Source organism: Apteryx rowi, unplaced genomic scaffold (genome assembly GCF_003343035.1).
Source record: "Apteryx rowi isolate R43461 unplaced genomic scaffold, aptRow1 scaffold_1028, whole genome shotgun sequence".
Classification (NCBI taxonomy): domain Eukaryota; kingdom Metazoa; phylum Chordata; class Aves; order Apterygiformes; family Apterygidae; genus Apteryx; species Apteryx rowi.
This window is the reverse complement of record NW_020447229.1, coordinates 175,972-193,353: the sequence shown is the minus strand read 5'-3', so window position 1 is coordinate 193,353 and position 17,382 is coordinate 175,972. Positions and strand designations below refer to the sequence as shown.

Genomic DNA, 17,382 nt, shown 5'->3' with positions numbered 1-17,382 from the left:
CTTTGCACTAGATGAAGAGCAGGGATGAAAGTGACAGGCATAGCAGAAGCATTGCCATGTGTGATGTTTGGTTTGACTGGGGGGGAGAAGAATGATTGCCACCAGAAGGCATCTGAAGCATAAAATATTTACTGCCTACAAAGAGAGTAAAAGGAACTCTCCTCTTTCTTTCAAATCTCTCTTAAATCAAAATTACCGTAGTTTGGAAACACACAAGTCCATCTGTCAAATAACCTTCCTTTGCCTTCTTTAAAATTCCTGTTCTTTGAACATAAGTCCATAGATAACATGCATTACTGATAAGCCCACTGCAGCTTATGTTCACATGTGGGCAATCAGAAGATCTTACAATAGAGCAACCTGGCATACTCGTGAGTGCATATTAGCCTATCTCCTGCTTGCTGGCTCAGGCTCTGTCTTCAGAGGGCTAGTTAGTGGGTAGAAGTAAGGCCTTTCCCCTTAGCCAGGGCTGTGGATAGCTGATATTGAAATTGTTCAATAGCAAGATTTTTAGCTTTGTCCATACAAGTTATATGCACATCACTATTTGTCAGGAGAGAAAATTATGTATTGTGATAACCATGTTTAATCCTCTCTCTGGGGAAATGTAGCATGTAATAGATTTGCTATATTGCTGCAAAAAAAAGAGTTTGTGCATTTGGAGTCTGAGTTAGATATGGCTCTGGTTGCAATACAATAGCATTGTTGCTTCCTTTGTTAGTGCTACAGATCTACCTCCTGTTGTAAAAGGCAGCTGTCCCCTCTCATATCAGGTTAATGTTCTTGCCTTATATCAGCAGCTAATGGAGATGACTGTATATTCATACGGGTCAGATTTACTAGATTCTAGCTGACCAGTGTCTTCTTGTGTCTGAGGTTTGAAATCCCTGTGGCAGAGAGAATTCTTTCCAGCAGTTCTGTGTGGTATTTCTCAGAGAATCAGGCAGTGAGTTTACAGATCTCAGGGGAAAATACATACTTGAGAATATCAGTTTCTGTGGCAAACTTTAGTGATACAGCGCAAATTCCCCATCTTCCCTGTTGGTTTATTGCAGCAGCTTGGAATTGCCCTCAGCTGTGCTACTGTGGCTGTCCCTGTGTTTCCTGGCTTAAGTATTTTCTACTGCTCTGTAATTGTTGGTGCCAAAATGGGACATTGGTTTTTCTTGACAGAGTGCTTTCCAACCTCTTATAAGTAAGTTGCCTGCTGAGCCTTCCCCTGCTCCTCACCCTTGCATTCTTTCCTGAACCCCTTCCACTATCTCCTGCCCCTCAACCCTGCTCCCCCTGATCTCTGTCCCTTCACAGTCTCCAACCCCAAACCTTCCCCTAGCTTTCCATCAGTGTTGCATTTTGGACTCTTTCACTTGTATCCTTCTGTTGCCTTGTCTCAGGCAGTACTAGCCCAGGCAGGAAGAACAAGCTAAGAACTCTGCTGCAGGCTGTGTGTATCATTAATGTTGATGCACGTTCTTCTGAGATGTATTAGAGGGGCACCACACTTACTGGGAACAATGTCTTAAGGTGATCGTCTTTGTAAAATACCACTTACTTCTAAACCTACTGGAATCTCTGCAGGAAGCTGGGGATGATACATAACTTGAAAATCAGTAGCTTACATAAGACTTTTCACTAAGAACCTAAGTGCTAACTTTGTGAAAGATGCGACTTGTATCATGGGAACTTCTGCTACTTGGCTCATCTGTCTGTCTGCTGATGGGTGATCGGTGCTTTCCACAGGGAAGGGGAGGTCAGATGAATTTCACTGGCACAGTGTGAAGTATTTGCATTTGTTTCCAGTGTTTAGCTGAAGCAACCAGAACACTGTCTGTATTGGCAGACTAGAGTAGTTCAGAAATGTCGCAGTTCATCCTGATACAGGGTTTGAGCAGGACCTCCACAGCGCAGCTGCTGTTCTCAAGGTGGGAATTAAAATGGATACAGGAAGGAGTACCAAACTGCTACCAGTGGCTTCTGCCATAACTCCTCGTGGGACTTGGTTAGCAACACATGACCCCTGACACAGTGCGTGTCACAGGGCTCCCTCTTCACTCCAGTATATATGGTCAGAAATGCCCAGTTGTGTTTGGCTGAGCTGAAACGTGCAGCTCCCTGACGAGTTTGCTGTAACTCTGTACCAGAGCATTAAAGAGTAAGATGCAGAGAGCATGAGGCAGAGTGTTCCCCCAAGGACTGCAGTAGCTGAGTTTGCAAAGCCAATAGCTGCAGTCAGAGAATCATGACCTTTGCATTACTCACTATTGAATGTATCCTCGGTATTTATTTCAGGCTCACCACACAGAAAATGACCAGCTTTGTTCAGCAGATGTACTGCCTGCTTAGTTTAGCTGCATTAGCACAGCAGACATAGTAAAAGCTCTTTTGCTGTACTGTCACATATTTCCTTTAAAACTCATTTAATATTGCTGTGGATGTAATGTGATGTTCTGTCACTATTTTAGGCTGGATGCGGTCTGAGTTCATTAGCTAAAGTTTCCCAAATGTCATTTTTCTCTTTTGTGATCTTCAATTATAGTTACTCTTTTTCTTAAACTTTCTTTTGTTTTTTAAAGACATATCGTGTTCAGATTTTTACAAAAGATTATTTTGTGTATAGATTTAGTAATTTGCATAGAGAAGGTGCTGATAAGTAATTCTGTGATTAATAATCTAAAATGGTCTTTCTGTAGAACCCTAAAAATTTACAAGAATTCCATGAAGGATTCTTAGTAGAATTGCAGCTGTTGGGCCATATATTTTTCCTATCAAATTGTGAACTATGTTGCGATTTCACCACTAAATTCTGGAAAATTTGCAGCAGGAGCAAACCTGGATTACTTTGACAAACACTTTAACACATAATAACTAACCCAAAACTAGAAACAGATCAACAGAAAATTCTTCTAGGAAAACCTTTGAGGACGTAAAAAAACTCTCCTTTGCCCAGAAAAACTGCCACCCTCGCTTGCTGTGCTTTGATAACTATGCCTTTCTCCCTAACTCATTCTTTTGTAATAGGGGGAAAATAACTAAATACTTGCTGTGCCAAAATCTGAATCTGTTCTGTAGATCCTTCAGCATAAATCAGATGTTTCTGCCTAAAAATTTCCCTTTTAAAACTCAGCTTGACTATGTTTATTCTACATCTGAATGGATAAATGCAGAAAGCTCCCTCCCATTCTGACTTCTTCCCAACTTTCTTTAGCAGCCTACTGAGGGACAAAATTAATAAAAAGAAAAGTAGAACAAGAAAGGGCAGTTCAGTAGAGTCCTAAAGAAAGGGAGAAAACCTTCCTGATGGCAAATTTTCCACAAAGGAGGTGCCAGACCCCAGAGAGTGCCCATAACTTCCAGTGTCCTTTACCTGGAGAGGGCCTATGTTGAGTTCATCAGGGGAGAGTGGGATGATCACATAAAGATCTCCTCCTAATGCCTAAATGTCAGTGCTTAGAGTGTGCACTGAAGCATGAGATTTTATATCACAGGTCAAAAAATGTGCTGATGCTAAATATTTTATTTTGGACATTATTCCTGCAAATATGCAGCTCTTCTTTTAATCTTGTTAGATTCTTGGCTTGAGCAATGCAGTGTGGCAGGGGTGCCCACAGGCTAACTGCTCATTACACGAACAAGTATTTCCTTTTATTGATTTTCAACTTTATTCAGTAACCCTTGTTCTTAAGTTATAAAAATTATATGGTTCAGGAGTACTTCTTTTCCCCTTTGTATCATTCTTTACACTTGATACTTGCCATGTGCCCTTTTACTCACCTTTTTTCAAAACACTGCTTGCCTTTTAAATACCTTCTTTGGGGAAGTGCTTCCATACTCTCAGTCATTCCCACCTGCAGTATGTGAACCTTCTCTTATTTTGCGATATCTGGTTGACTAGTCCTGCTTTTGTTATCCTAAGCAAAGTATGGCCATTTATTATTATGGCTTTTAATATAATCAGTTGTAAAAATAATAAATCGTGTATTATTTTGCATACCACTATCCTTTTCTTTCCATAGCCAAACTAGCGTTTTAAATACAAATTAAATTAAAGTCTTGTCCGAGCTGCTCATATCAGTGGCAGCTCCCCTTCCTGAGTGACTGGATTTAGACCACTGCAAGGTAGGTGAACAGTTCAGGTTTTAACCTTCAGTGTGCATTGGTTTGTATATATGAGCATTGAATGTTATGAGCCATGAGGTTGGTTAGCTGCCTTTGAAATTCCTCATACTTTTTCATTTTGGCAGGATGAAGTAACTACTCAGTTACTTTCAGATTTTGCTTATTCACTGCTTGCACTCTTCCAGAACATTGCTGTACTAAACAGCACTGAGTGTATTACGTTATCCTGGAGTACTTGAATGTTGCTATGATGAAAAATGATTGTTTGTTCCTGCTCTTTGTTTTTTCTCTTGGCCAATTTTTGGTTCATGATGGTAACTTAGACTAGTCTACACTTTTTGGGGGGTACCATTTTAATTATATGTGTGTGATAATTAGTGTTCCCTACTCTTCCACATGTAGCAGAAGAGGTGATTTTGGCACTCTGCTACTTTACCAACACATCTGCTTGAGTGCTGCTATTCAACCTCCAGCAAGTCTTGCTGTCCAGCCTTTACATCTACCCAGGGCCTTCTCTGTGCTCACCACTCGTAACAGCAGTTTTCCCCTGCTCCAGCCTCATCTTTTCTTTTTGTGCACCCATCCCATGCTGAGGGAGGACACAACTGCTGTAGTCTCCATCTCCCATTGCAAGGTGCACCAGGGTGCAACTACCCAGTGCCTTTCCTCTGCCTTTGCAGCCAAAGTGTTTCAGGCTTCTTTCAGGGGAGTGAGGAAGGGAGGAATAGCAGAGTGAGGGGAGCTAAGGAGTCGCTATTGCTGCTCGTGGAAGGAAGGATTAGTGGAGCTTTCTGTTGACTTTTCCTGTTTCCCTTTCCTCTCGTGTGAGAATGGTGTGATGGGCTGTTAGGGGATTGCTGCCTGAGCGCAGCTCACGCTGGCTGCTTCTGTAGAAGGGAGCAGGCCAGCAAAGCAGGCAGCTTATTAGAGGGGACATTGCCACAGGCAGGACTCAAATTCAAGTGAGGCCAGAGGCTTTTCTGCATCATTTCAAGACTGGCTCCAGCCCTAGCCAAGAAATGTGAGTAGGCAAGATGGGTTTCTTTGCAGTTGGTTATGCATCTTTTTTAGCACTCCATCCTTAATTGCCTGAAAAATAATAATAATATAAAGAAATCACTGCAGAGACCTTCTTTTGGAATAAGCCCAGATGGAATTAATATTCTGTCTTCTGATTCAGGCCTGGCCTCCTAAAATTCAAATGTATTCACTAGTACAGAGCTATTTATTTTGTACTCTGGAATGCAAATGTAAATAAGATCTTTGACATAAGTAATGAGAGAGGGCTGTTCTTTCGGTACTCTTGAACCATTTCCATTTGTCTTCAGGAGTGCTTCAGAAAAGGCTGTTCCTCTCTACCTTTAGGAACAATTCTCATGGGTGACTCACTTCCTTTTGCCACATGCCTTAATTTCAGGGAATGAGGTGGGGGAAAAAGGCCAGGATTATCCTGTTTCTCAGCCTGGGCAAACTGCTGGAATTTTTTTTCATTTTCATCAATAAGATGGTCCTGCAAATGAACCACAGAAAGATGTCACTTGAGTTGCAAAATTCAAGTTGTTACAGGTTTTTAGAATCTGTATTAAAAGTAGTTCTAGAGAAGCTTTTACATGATTAGTCCCCCTTGCCAGCTGGTTAACTCTTATGGATTAAAAAACAAACAAACAAACAAAAATGACCCAGTTGTTTTTTTCTTTCTTTTCTTCTAAACTTTTGACAGCTAGGGAAAGAGAAGTTCCACAAGTCTCAGCTCTGGGGTTACTGCAATAATGTTGCTATGCTGGTTGGAGAAGATAAATCTGGAATAGGAGGTGAACCGTTACCGGGACAGAAGCTGAAACCTAAATACAGTGCATTTCCTAGGGAGATAGGAAGTGATGCTCCTGCTTGGGTAGCGTTTGACAAACAGGTATGTAGAAATCTGTATCTGTTACCAAAGGATGTTTTCTATGATTAGATACAATATGACAAAGAAGGTATAAGGATGAATTTCAGTTAGTCAAATACCTGAAAAGATTATTTTGTGCATGCAAAAAAAGTTCCTAGATAAACAAAAGGAGTGGTAGTATTTATTTTTCTGTAATATTGGTATGTTGGGCAATTAATGTAAACATATGTCATGCCATACAACAACATATAAAAATACTGCTGCACTGAGGTACATCTCCAACAGTATATAATAAAGGGGGGTGGTTGATTTACTTCTTTTTAGTGAAAAAGATGGCAAAAAAGGAATTATCTGGCAACCTAGGAAGAAAAATGGGCTCCTTTGCTCCCCCTCCCCTCTTTCTTTTTAATAAGCAAACAGCAAACGTAGTTACAGGAATGTGAGGTAAGCCCTGGTCTGAGAATCTGCATGGGCACACAGGGAACATTAACCACAATGGAGGGCCATAGACTCAGAATTTACTTATCCAGACATGTTTGCTTTCAGAAAGTCCCGTTGACTTTTGTGTGATCCATTCATGTGTAAGGATATAGGTAGATTGTGTCCTTTGTAGACACAAGAATTTAAAATTACTGTATTTTTATTTTGTAAGGATATAGCAACACCTTTAAAGTTAGAGAGTTATCAAATAACTGTATTCTATGGTGCTTTGAATTTTGTAGCACACTCATTACTTCCGATGTTTAAATTTACATTAAATTCTGCTTAGTGATATTTTATTGTACCCACTTGAAACATAGGGAATAGCTAAGTTTTCTTTTTTTCCAGTGCTTCATTTTGTCTAATGAATCAAGATTAAAGGTTATTGAATTTATTAAATATAACTATTATGAAAATGAAGTATAAATTAGCACTGATTTGAGCCAAATGTGCTGAGGAGGAAAACCTAGTTTTTACTAATGCCTTCTCACACATTTAACAACACAAGCATCCTGGTTGATAGTGCACTACTAAATAGATATTTCTTGCACACTCCTTTTAAGTTGGTCTTGGTGATTAAAGACCATGAATGATACCAAGACGTGCAAAATTCACATAGTGCTTTGCAAAGCTTTAGCTGGGGTGTCCAGACATAAAGGTCTGAGCACCTCACCTACAAAGGTTTTTTTTCTGGGATTATTGCTATTGCAAGAGACCATGAAGGCAAGTTGGTATATTCTCTGAGATTTCCCCCCATTGCTGAATTGCAGAACCAGGTAAGTTTTGAAATGACCATCTTACACATCTCAGAAATGACTTCTGGAAGAATGTCATTTCTCTCTGATAGTCTTCAGTACCATTCATTAGACAGCTTGCAGGATCTGCTTAAAAATAACTCTCCTTTCCACTTATCTCAACAGTAAAGCCATTACTGTCAGAACGCGCTTTATTTTCCAACAATTCATTGAATAGAAATATAAAATTTGCTTCAGGATCTAGGTAGCTCATTGTGCTGTCAAAAGTGCTTTGTTCAGAAGATTTTGCAAGCAGCCTGCTGATATTTTTATATTTGATTTATTTCTTTACTTTAGTGTTCCATCTCTGCTTAGATGTTGTGGTAATAAAAATGCCAACCAAAGAATTTTAAATTTATGTGATTTAATGTGGATTTCATTCTTACATTTCTGAGAAATAAATCTACCTCATGAAATCCATACACTTAGTTAGCTTATAATCTATACAAGTTTATTTTATTGACGTGTTCTGCAAAAGCATTGATTGAAGATTTTGCTTCATTATATTTATTTATCGTTCTTAATAGGTATTGTCTTTTGATGCCTATTTTGAGGAGGAAGTGCCTGACAAAAATCAAGAGCTATATAGAATAAGACATTGTAAAATATACTTCTACCTTGAAGATGATACAATCCAAGTGGTTGAACCCCAAGTGAAAAATAGTGGCATAACTCAAGGTATCTATTTTTAATAGCACTCTACTTTGTTTTTTGCCCTTTATACCTTTCCTCAGTATAGTCTCGGTCCATTCTAAAGGATATCTAATATGACTTCTTATTAGTGAAAATGGCCTGTAAGTAAACAACTATAATTGATTTTTCTTGTTCTAGATGATAATGTGAACTTTTTTATTGTCTTAGTTTCTGAAGATCCAAGTTTTGTAAGGAGACTCCTGCCCCTACTTCCCCCTTCTTTTTCTGGAGTATAGATGTTTGAAATCATATGATAGCGGGTCTTTTGTCAGCATCTTCTCACTTTTGCAAAAACAATTGTCTGTTCTGGATCTCCATTCTGAAGCCTAGTTCCTCCCATCTTGGCACTGATTGTAAATTCTCTAGCTAAAACTCTGTAGTTGTTCATTACCTTCTGCAGGTTTCTCTGCCTTTTTTGAAGGAGAGCACCTCTGGTGTCTCTGGCTGTCAGTTCCTTTATGATTAGAATGTCCTTGGCTCAGTAATTTTTCCTTGACACCCCTCAGTGATTGCCTCAGGGTCACGCTGCTGCACTTGGGCCAGCCTGAGGACATTTGGAGGAGGGTTTAGGGAGCTGATTTACTGCGATATTAATGGACTTGGTTTACATTAACAAAATGTGATCTGGCGGTCAACATCCTGCTGCAGAAGAGGAGTGCAGCTGCTGCTTCTTGGTGTTTATGGGTCACTGCCAGAGTTAAAACACAAACAAACAAAAAAAACATTTCAAAGGATATAGTCCAGATAAGCATAATGTCTTGGGATTAGTATTTTAGGATGACTGCACCTCCCAATCTTCAGAGATTTTGTGTATATTCTGATGTATATTAGCACAATAATTTTCAAAAAAAGAAAAAAAAAACCTATTTAACTGCTATATTCTTTTCCAAGATGAACAGATACTACCAGTTTCTCTACATAGTAGGGGTAGCATCTGAAGGGATTACCTGCATCATTACTGTTATACATAGGATAAATTTTCCAGGAATCTTTTCTTCTTAAACTGGTTCTTAGTGCCTTTCTCTCCCTGTGCTGAGCAGTTCTCCTTGCCAGAAGTCTTGCTGACTATTCTGCAGCAGATCTGATTTTGAATTCAGGGGAACCTCTTCCTCCTACATGGGAAAATGCTGTTTCAAGACCTGAAGAAATGCATGCTGGAGCTCTTCACCTGGGAACTTCCAAGGCAGTTATCCTCCCTGCCCCTGACCTCATCTGTGCGAGACTGGAGACATCATCAGATGTGGGTGTTCCTTGACTCGTGTGTCACAGGAGTGAAGGCAGCTGTTTCTGGCTTAAGTGGCTTAGAACGAATGACCTTCAATGGAAAGGAAGTATGGTTAACACTAGAGATAGAAGTGACATCCTTGAGAGGGAAGATGGAAGCTGGTTTCATTATAGCGGGATAAAGCAAACTCAAAGCTGATTCCTTTGAATCTAGCTATAGGAACTAGATGTTTTCACTGTCTTTGCAGTATGGGTTGTGCAGACTGCATCTTCAGGCCTGGAGTTCCTGGCAGTCTAATAATGTTCCCATGGTGATGGGAAGGCTCCAATTTCACCTTATTTCCTTGGTTGTATCTTGGGTTAATGGCTGTTGGAATCATCTTGGTACCGGATCTAAAATTAACTGAATATGCTTGTAGAAAAACAAGAATTCTTCCAGTGTCCCATGCAAGGATATTTTGAAGGCCTGTAGAGCTTTGTCCAAGTACTTATGTGGGATCAATGAGTATCCATAAAGCATTAAACTGATGGATTAAAAAGGAATGTTCCAGGATCTCAAAAGTGCACTTAATTTATTTGTTGCTGGTACCTGGGCTGGTAAAGAAGTTCTATATATTGATTGTTTTTATGAAGGAAGCAATACTGTAGATTCAAAGGCTCAGAAACCATTTGGGATGCATTTAGGCACCACAGTTAATGAGAGGATCTAGATCATATACTTATCATAAGTATCCATATAAATATTCTTTTTATCCTGGAGATTAACATGACTTAGAGGGAAAAAAGGTGGTAGAGAGACCTATCAGAGAATTCTTTAATCACATACACTTTACTCTGCATAACTGAAAATGTAAAAAGAACAGCCATGAAGTTGTTATCCTAAAGGTAGTATGTATATTCAAACAACAAATATTTAAAATCAGTGTTTCTTAAAAAGAAATCCAAAACCATCAGCTGCCAGTTTTACTCCATTTTAGAGCAAAAATTGGCCTGTTTTATATTGTAATTATATAATGTTATATAATAGTACAATTATATAACATTATATCTCTTATATTATTCAGAGTCCCTGTCTTGACTGGGAATATTGTAAGCCTGAAAAGAGCAGAAGTGTAACTGCCTGCATTGTAAAGCTGGGAAGCTGAGATACAAAGAAAGGGAAGTCTTGCCCATGATCATACAAGAAAGCTTGTAACAGAAAGAGGAATTGAACTCAGGCCTTTTAAATAAAAGTTCAGGATCTTAACCATAATGCTATCTTCTGCATCTCTGCTGAAATAGAATATTTCAGTTAATTAAAATACAAGGCTTTTGTGGAGGAGAGTTCAATTGTAGGAGACCTTGGGTTGGTGAAATAAGAGCAAACTGCACTGAACAAAAAAGCACAGATGTGGGGATGTGAATGATGAAAAAGTGTGGGAATGTCAGGAGCAGGACAGGCCCAGTCTGCACGGACAGTTGGAGAGCTGGCAGGAAAGGGGTTGCTTAAAGGAGGAGCAGCAAAAAACAGTGATGGAAAAAGAGCTTACTGGCCAATTTTCGGAACTGATCTGTTGATGGTAAAAGGTGGTGGGGACCTTTATTTGGATGTTCCTGCTACCCAGATGGAAAAGATGTAAAAGAGAAGCTGAAACGGGTGTTCTCAGGAGTCGTCCTGAAGAGTAGGTACAGCAGTGGTAGGGTGGCTCAGAGGCCGTGGTCTGAGCTTGACTGGCTAATCCCTTGGGGCCACTGGATTACCAGTGCCTGTGCCATTCCCCACAGATGAGAGCTTGATGGCCTGAATGGGTGTCTGTGGGCATGCTGGGATCAGAGAAATGTAGCAGTTTCCTGCTGTACTCTCCACTGTGGGTGGTACTCGTTGCTTTACAGAAAAAATGTTGCAGAGGCTTTCAGACTGCAGGAAGACTTGGTGAAGAACAGCTGGCAAAGAAGCCTTTGTAACTTCAGTTATGAGTTTACAAAACTAAAACAAATTGGCTTCAAAAGAAAAAAAAAAGCCAGAAAATGTACTTTTACCAGTAATCAAAATCTCAGAGTGACAAAATAAATGATCTGTGGGAAATGTGTTTCAGTGACTTGAAAAACAAATGCTTTATGGAATTGGCTGCAGTACTTGGACATGAATTTGGACAGATAAAGTTGCTACTAAATAACTGAAATTAAAACTATGTTCAATTTTGGAAACTGCATTGCTATAGCTTGAACTTTGGAAAATATTAGAAGTATTGGAAGAAATCTATCTAAACAGAAATTCAGTGCAAAACACAAAGGAATGCAGAGGCCAGCCTGAACTTGTGAGAAACCTGAATGAAAGCTAAAAATACTGGTACAATCACAGTGCACAAGAACTAATTAAAGATAAGGGAGTACAGAGTGAAGAGAAGGACGGTTAAGTCAACCACATAACAAACTCCACCTATGTTCTTCCAGAGCCGGAATGCTAATTACTCTCCCCATATAAAAAGAAACATAGAGAGCCAGGCTAGATATGGTGGTGCAAGTGTTCTGTAATCCTAATTCCCAGTTAACAGGACTGTGGCTGACTGATTTTGTCTTATCAAAAGGCCGTTTATGTCCCATGGGGTTAACTGTATCTTCCAGTGGAGTCCAGGCCTTGCAATCTACAGCACAGTGGAGCAGCTGGCTGATTTCCCCAAGGTCAGCCAGCTGAAAAAGAGAGTGGAGCTGCCTGCTGGCTGGATTCCCAAGGCTGACTGGCTGGCTGAAGAGAAAAGTACAGTCAGGAAAGTGAACTTGCAGTCAGCTCCTCCAATATAACCGATTATCTAAGAGTTTAAGACCTCCCCTGAGACCTTGAGATAATTGGGATTTTGCCATATTTAATGATGGCCAAATCATGACCTTGCTACATACTCACGTGGGTGAACAAGTGAATGTAAGAAGTCTTCTTGTTTCTTCAGATGAACTCTTTTTGCATTGCAGGAATAGTAGTGGTTGCTTCTCCTCCTTTCTGTGCAAGTAAACAAGGAGTGAACCAAATCCAGGTGTTAGCCTCACCTTCTCTCTGTAGTGCACTCCTGAGTTGTGCAGAGGGAATAGAAAGTTTTGCGGAGGAAATTCCTGATACCACTTTATTTCTTCTGCAGAGCAATGTAGCCACAGAGACCAAATCTTTTGCTGCCTTGCTTCATGAGCTGCCTCATAGTCAAGAGTCCTTCACTACTATAAAAGACTCCTTAAGCTGCCACTGGACTTGCCCCAAAATCAGCAGCTCTGAGAGAAGAGAAGATATCCTGCAAAGGGTGGTGTAGGAACTTACTGATGCCAGCACCACTGTCAGAGAGCAGCAGTACTCCAAATCCCTTTACAAAGGCGGAGTAAAGGAGCTCTTTAGCCTGACCAAATGCATATATTAAAATAATTGTTGGTAATGCAGCAGGATACCATGATCAATAGACTGACATCCCCATAATCAAAAAAGAAGCATCAGAATAGCCATCCATCCTGAGCAACCTGATTGTTGCACATTGACAGGTCTCCATATGACAACTTCTGGCAAATTTCTAGAAGCAGAAATTTAATTATTTTCCAGAAGGAAGGGCAATTAAAAAAAACCCTGAAACCTAACCTCAGCTGATCAAGTTTTATTAAATTTCAAATTAAACAATATAAAATGTATCCTCTGCATGTGTAGATCAGGCACATACCTAATAAAAGCAAAGAACTGCTGGGCTTGATATTATCTGTACAAGATGCTTTCCATTAGGAAAGAAATTTTTATCCCCTCAGAACAAAATGGAGTTGTGTATTGTACTTTGAGAAGTGATATCAAAAACTAGCTGAAGGCTTACTCACCAGTTCTGAGGTGAATATACCCTCAGAAAACACCTCATATTAGAAAACTATTGTCAACTATTTTAACTAACATGATCATTCAACAGGATTTCCATTTATGTGGAGGACTGTTCCAGTACAGCACCTTATCTGTTCATTTTTGCAGGAGTGACCCAATGGTTAGCCAAAACCAGTTAACACATTTTGAAAATGATGTGTTCTTGTTCGTGGTAGTGCTATAGAGTCTTGCATCATGTTGAAATGTGCTAATTACCATGTTTTCTACCTAACATTTCTGTGAGGATGCATCCTAAACATGTGTATAAGTTCATTTAACAGATAGAAGTTCAAGTTTGTTCTACAGGCAGTGACCAAAATATTAGATGTGGTACCTGTGAAACATCAAGGAGCTGAACAGGCCTAGTTTTAAGGAGAAATGTAAAGTAAATATGCTTTGTTGGTTTATTCCCCTGAAAAATTAAGGGCATGTTTTCATCACGGGAGTTAAATGTAGTAATAGAATGTATTTCATACAGATTAGTCCCTAGGGGAGTAAAGCAAACAATAAAGAATTTCCGTGGACTAACTCAGAAATATAGCCATTCAAATGCCAAACAAAAATATACAGGAATATCTTTCTTCCTCCCTCCTCCTCTGCTCCTCTTCATCCCGTCCATCCCCCTGCCCCCAACAAAATAGCAATGCTGGAGAATCATCAAGAGGGACTCAGTGGGAACCATTACCAGATGCACAGCTGGAGGGCACTGGAAAGAGACCCAGTTCCATAATGAGACATAATGAGATAGACCTTTTAGATAATTGTATCTATATAAACTATTATTATAGTAGTAGGTTGGTATTGGAACTATTTTTAATTTTGGAATTTTTGTATGTTTACTATAGTTGTTTTGAAGTCGTACCTTTTATAATTACTGTAATTTTAAAGTTGTTAGGAACCTCTAGTGGCAAGGAATTGTTAAAATAGTATGGGTTGGTGGTTTCTGTCTGGCCTTAGCCAGTGGGTACTCTCATTATGAAGCTGTTGTTACGGAGGCATCTGAGTTGGTAAGCTCAGCAAAGAGTCTGAGATTAAAGACTGGACCATCTTTTTATTCTCTGCAGGTTGTTTTCACAGAGTTATGCTGATGTATTGATGTGGCAACTTTCATGTTGTCCTATTTGTCCTCTCATAATATTAAAAATAARCATTTAGTCCCAGCTTTGACAGTCTGCTATTCTTCATGAAGTCTAACTTAGAATAAATCGTAGCTTATCATACACACAGCTGCACAACTTTTCCTTTAACGTATGTGTTACACACTTGTATATACTATGAGGCTGTAGCTTACAAGTTGTTTCTAAAGTACTTGTAGTAGTGAATACTTTTAAAGCATAACCAATTCAGCAACATATGTGTGAGTGTTCAGCTGATAGACCAAGCACAGATTCCTTCTCTCTTAATGTGGTGATTATAAACAAAAGCATCGCTCCCAGAATAACAGTCCTTTCATTTAAGGACTATAAGGAAGAAAACTTAAGTGTGTATTAACTTTAACTAGGTTAAAGATAAAGTTTCCGCTTGTTTTTATTTTTTCTCTTTTACTTTTGGATAGTGTTCATTGTATTTATTTAGTTTTTTTTTTTTTAGTTTGGGTTATGAGTTATTGGTCCCATATTTTGGGATGGATCAATATTTTACTGTTTTCTGCTGGAATGCAATCAGCCCTACTCATCTCAGATGTCTGTACTTTCAGTTTATTCCTTCAGGAAGCTCGGTTGAACACCCCTGCCTCCATCCTTGATAGGTCAGGCTTTTTTACCTTGGTAGGGCAGGTTTTTTCTTTAACCTTGGTTATGTGTGGTTCTTCTCACCCTGTAGACAAATCTTGTCGGCTCCTCCCACAACCCTCTAAGAAGTTTATAATTCGGATTGTCATTGTCATAGAGTTTTTGCCAGATTTTTTGCACAGCTTTTTGTTTTCTTTTCAGAAAAATAAATGATACTTAGACTGCTGTTGCTTTTCAGTAAAGGTAGAAAAGATTTCTCTTAATGAGAACAGTGTCTTTGCTGTTCTTGTTGGAAAAAATATTCACCTGTTATGTTTAGACCAATAAATGGGAATTTATTGAAGTGGTTTCCTGTTTGTTTCATAAGTTGGTAATCTTCTGCACCAACTTAACTGAAGTACTTGAACTATGTATTTGGCAATGATTTGGGAGGTTCTAGAAGATGGCCAGCGTAAAGTATTGCTACTAGTGAAAAAGGATTGCATTACCTAATAGTTCCTTTACTGAATGAAATATTCCCCTTCCCCTTTCCCTTGCCCTCAGCATAGAAAATTGGTAAGGCTGTGGTCATCAGTGCAAAGGATATTCACTCTATGGATTCATTATAATTCTTATACAGGAACTATTGTTCGACGTCATCGGATTCCACTTCCACCTCCTAATGAAGATCAGTTCTATACCGTAGATCATTTCAACATTAACATAGAAGTAATCCTTTATGCCCGAAGATACAGAATTATAGATTGTGACCAGTTCACAAAAAATTTCCTGAGGAAGATGGGAGTTAGATTAAATCCTCCAGTGTGTCGTCCAGATGACCCATACACCAAAGAGCGGCAAAAGGTCAGATGAGGCAGTAATAGTGAAAATTTGATTTTAATAAAAGTGCCATTGCATGAAGTAATATATATTAAATATTTCTCTAATAGCAAACAGAAAGTATGTACAGCTACTATTTCAATGTAATGAATTACAAGAGAAAATTTGCTTTTTATATAATATGGCCCATTGTACAAACATAGCAAAGTCCCAAGCATAACTGTTTTCCTGCTGATGTGTTCACACACATTTTGAGGCAGAACAAAAATATTTGATAAAAATAAAAGTCGTGTGTGTGTGTTAGTTTGATAAAACTGATAAAGCTTATTTGTTTGTGAAAAAAAAATCACAGCATTAAAATTGTTCTCAGGTTGTGTGTATAGTAGCTAAACAATGTTACATTTACCATCTACGTAAGTTGAGTTATTTTTAGTTGTATATACACTGAATCAGATTTATTAGAATCAATGTTGCTCTCTTTGCCTGTTTCCTCAGACTTTAACCAGCAGAATTGACTAGATGTGGCACTGTCATGGATTTTTATGTATTATTTGATGTCTGTAGACAAACCACTTTCATTTATAAACATTATTTGGTAGACCAATGAAAATTATATACAGTATTGTGTAACCTGCTTAGACATGATTTTTGTTAAAAATATTTTAAAAACAATGAGCAAAACATTAAAATACTCTGTGTGTGTGTCTGAAGAGAGTGGAGAAGGGAAAAGAGAGGTTTGAAAAATAAGAGCATCCAAAGACCAAAGTTGAATGAAACCTGTGTCTTAACGTTCTCAGTCAATTGTTGGGAAATTATAGAATGGTTATATAGCAAATTCTGGCTGCTTTATGCTCTCACATTCCTGTGACTAATTTGTAGAGGGTAAATTTTAATTTATTAAGTGTGGATTCTTCTGGACTGCTTGGAGCAAAATTAAATGTTTGCACCAGACTCTTAATTATGCAGATGACCAGAAGATGATGATACAAGGAAAAGAGGAAATATGATGAGATGGAAAATGAGACCAATGAAAAATGTATCAAGACCCTTAGATTCAAATTTCTGTGTTGTCGGAGATGATATCCCATAGATGGTGATGTTATCTAGCGCTGTAGCTCTATTTGCTTGCTCATTGCATCTTTAAGGCTCAGGAAGGAAGCTAGCTAGTACTGTGATGGTAAATACTGGGGTTTTAGCATATGGACATGGTGATGCCTGAAGTAGTGTTGCAGATCAACAGGGACATTGGCAGGCAAAATGCTGTTCTGCTCTCCCCATTTTCAGATTTGATGTTCTGAAAGAATGKGTCTTTGTCCCTCTCAGATTTTTAAGGCCAGAGGATATATCAGTCAACAGTTCTTTCTGTTCAGATAGCTCATCTTCCATTGCCTCATTGATGTCTATCACCATTCTCCTTCAGTAGCAATTGTATATAATTTTGTAGGTTAAAAGGACCGTCTGACCCCTTTAATCTACTTCAGACATGATGGATTTTGACTTAGGAAAAAACACCTAGTCTAGGACAATATTTATGTGTGTGTTCAGAACTAACAGTATGTAAATGCACTCCTGGGAATGGATCATCATTCTGGGATCAGATTTAATTCAGTGCTACTGATTTTGCAGCTACTATGATTGAGGGCAGGATCTTGTCAGACATCACATCTTTAATTGGAGATCTGCTATTCCTTTTCAGATCTATGGGTGTATATTGAGAGGAGAACATACATACCCAGTACCTGCCAACTGTGTGAGGTGAATCAAAAGTTAATTAGCTGTGTT

At 38.8% G+C, this 17,382-nt stretch overlaps 1 protein-coding gene across 1 annotated transcript in view; it reads left to right on the top strand.

Moving 5' to 3' along the window:
• Positions 1–5,836: 5,836 nt before the first annotated feature.
• Positions 5,837–17,382, top strand: part of EFHC2 (EF-hand domain containing 2) — a gene marked incomplete at its 5' end in the record, with an annotated part of 49,503 nt that continues 37,957 nt past the window's right edge. The window contains 3 exons of the mRNA XM_026065763.1: positions 5,837–6,025; positions 7,806–7,956; positions 15,401–15,624. Of these exons, the coding sequence (XP_025921548.1) occupies positions 5,837–6,025; positions 7,806–7,956; positions 15,401–15,624 (564 nt within the window). The remainder of the gene's footprint in view (positions 6,026–7,805; positions 7,957–15,400; positions 15,625–17,382) is intronic.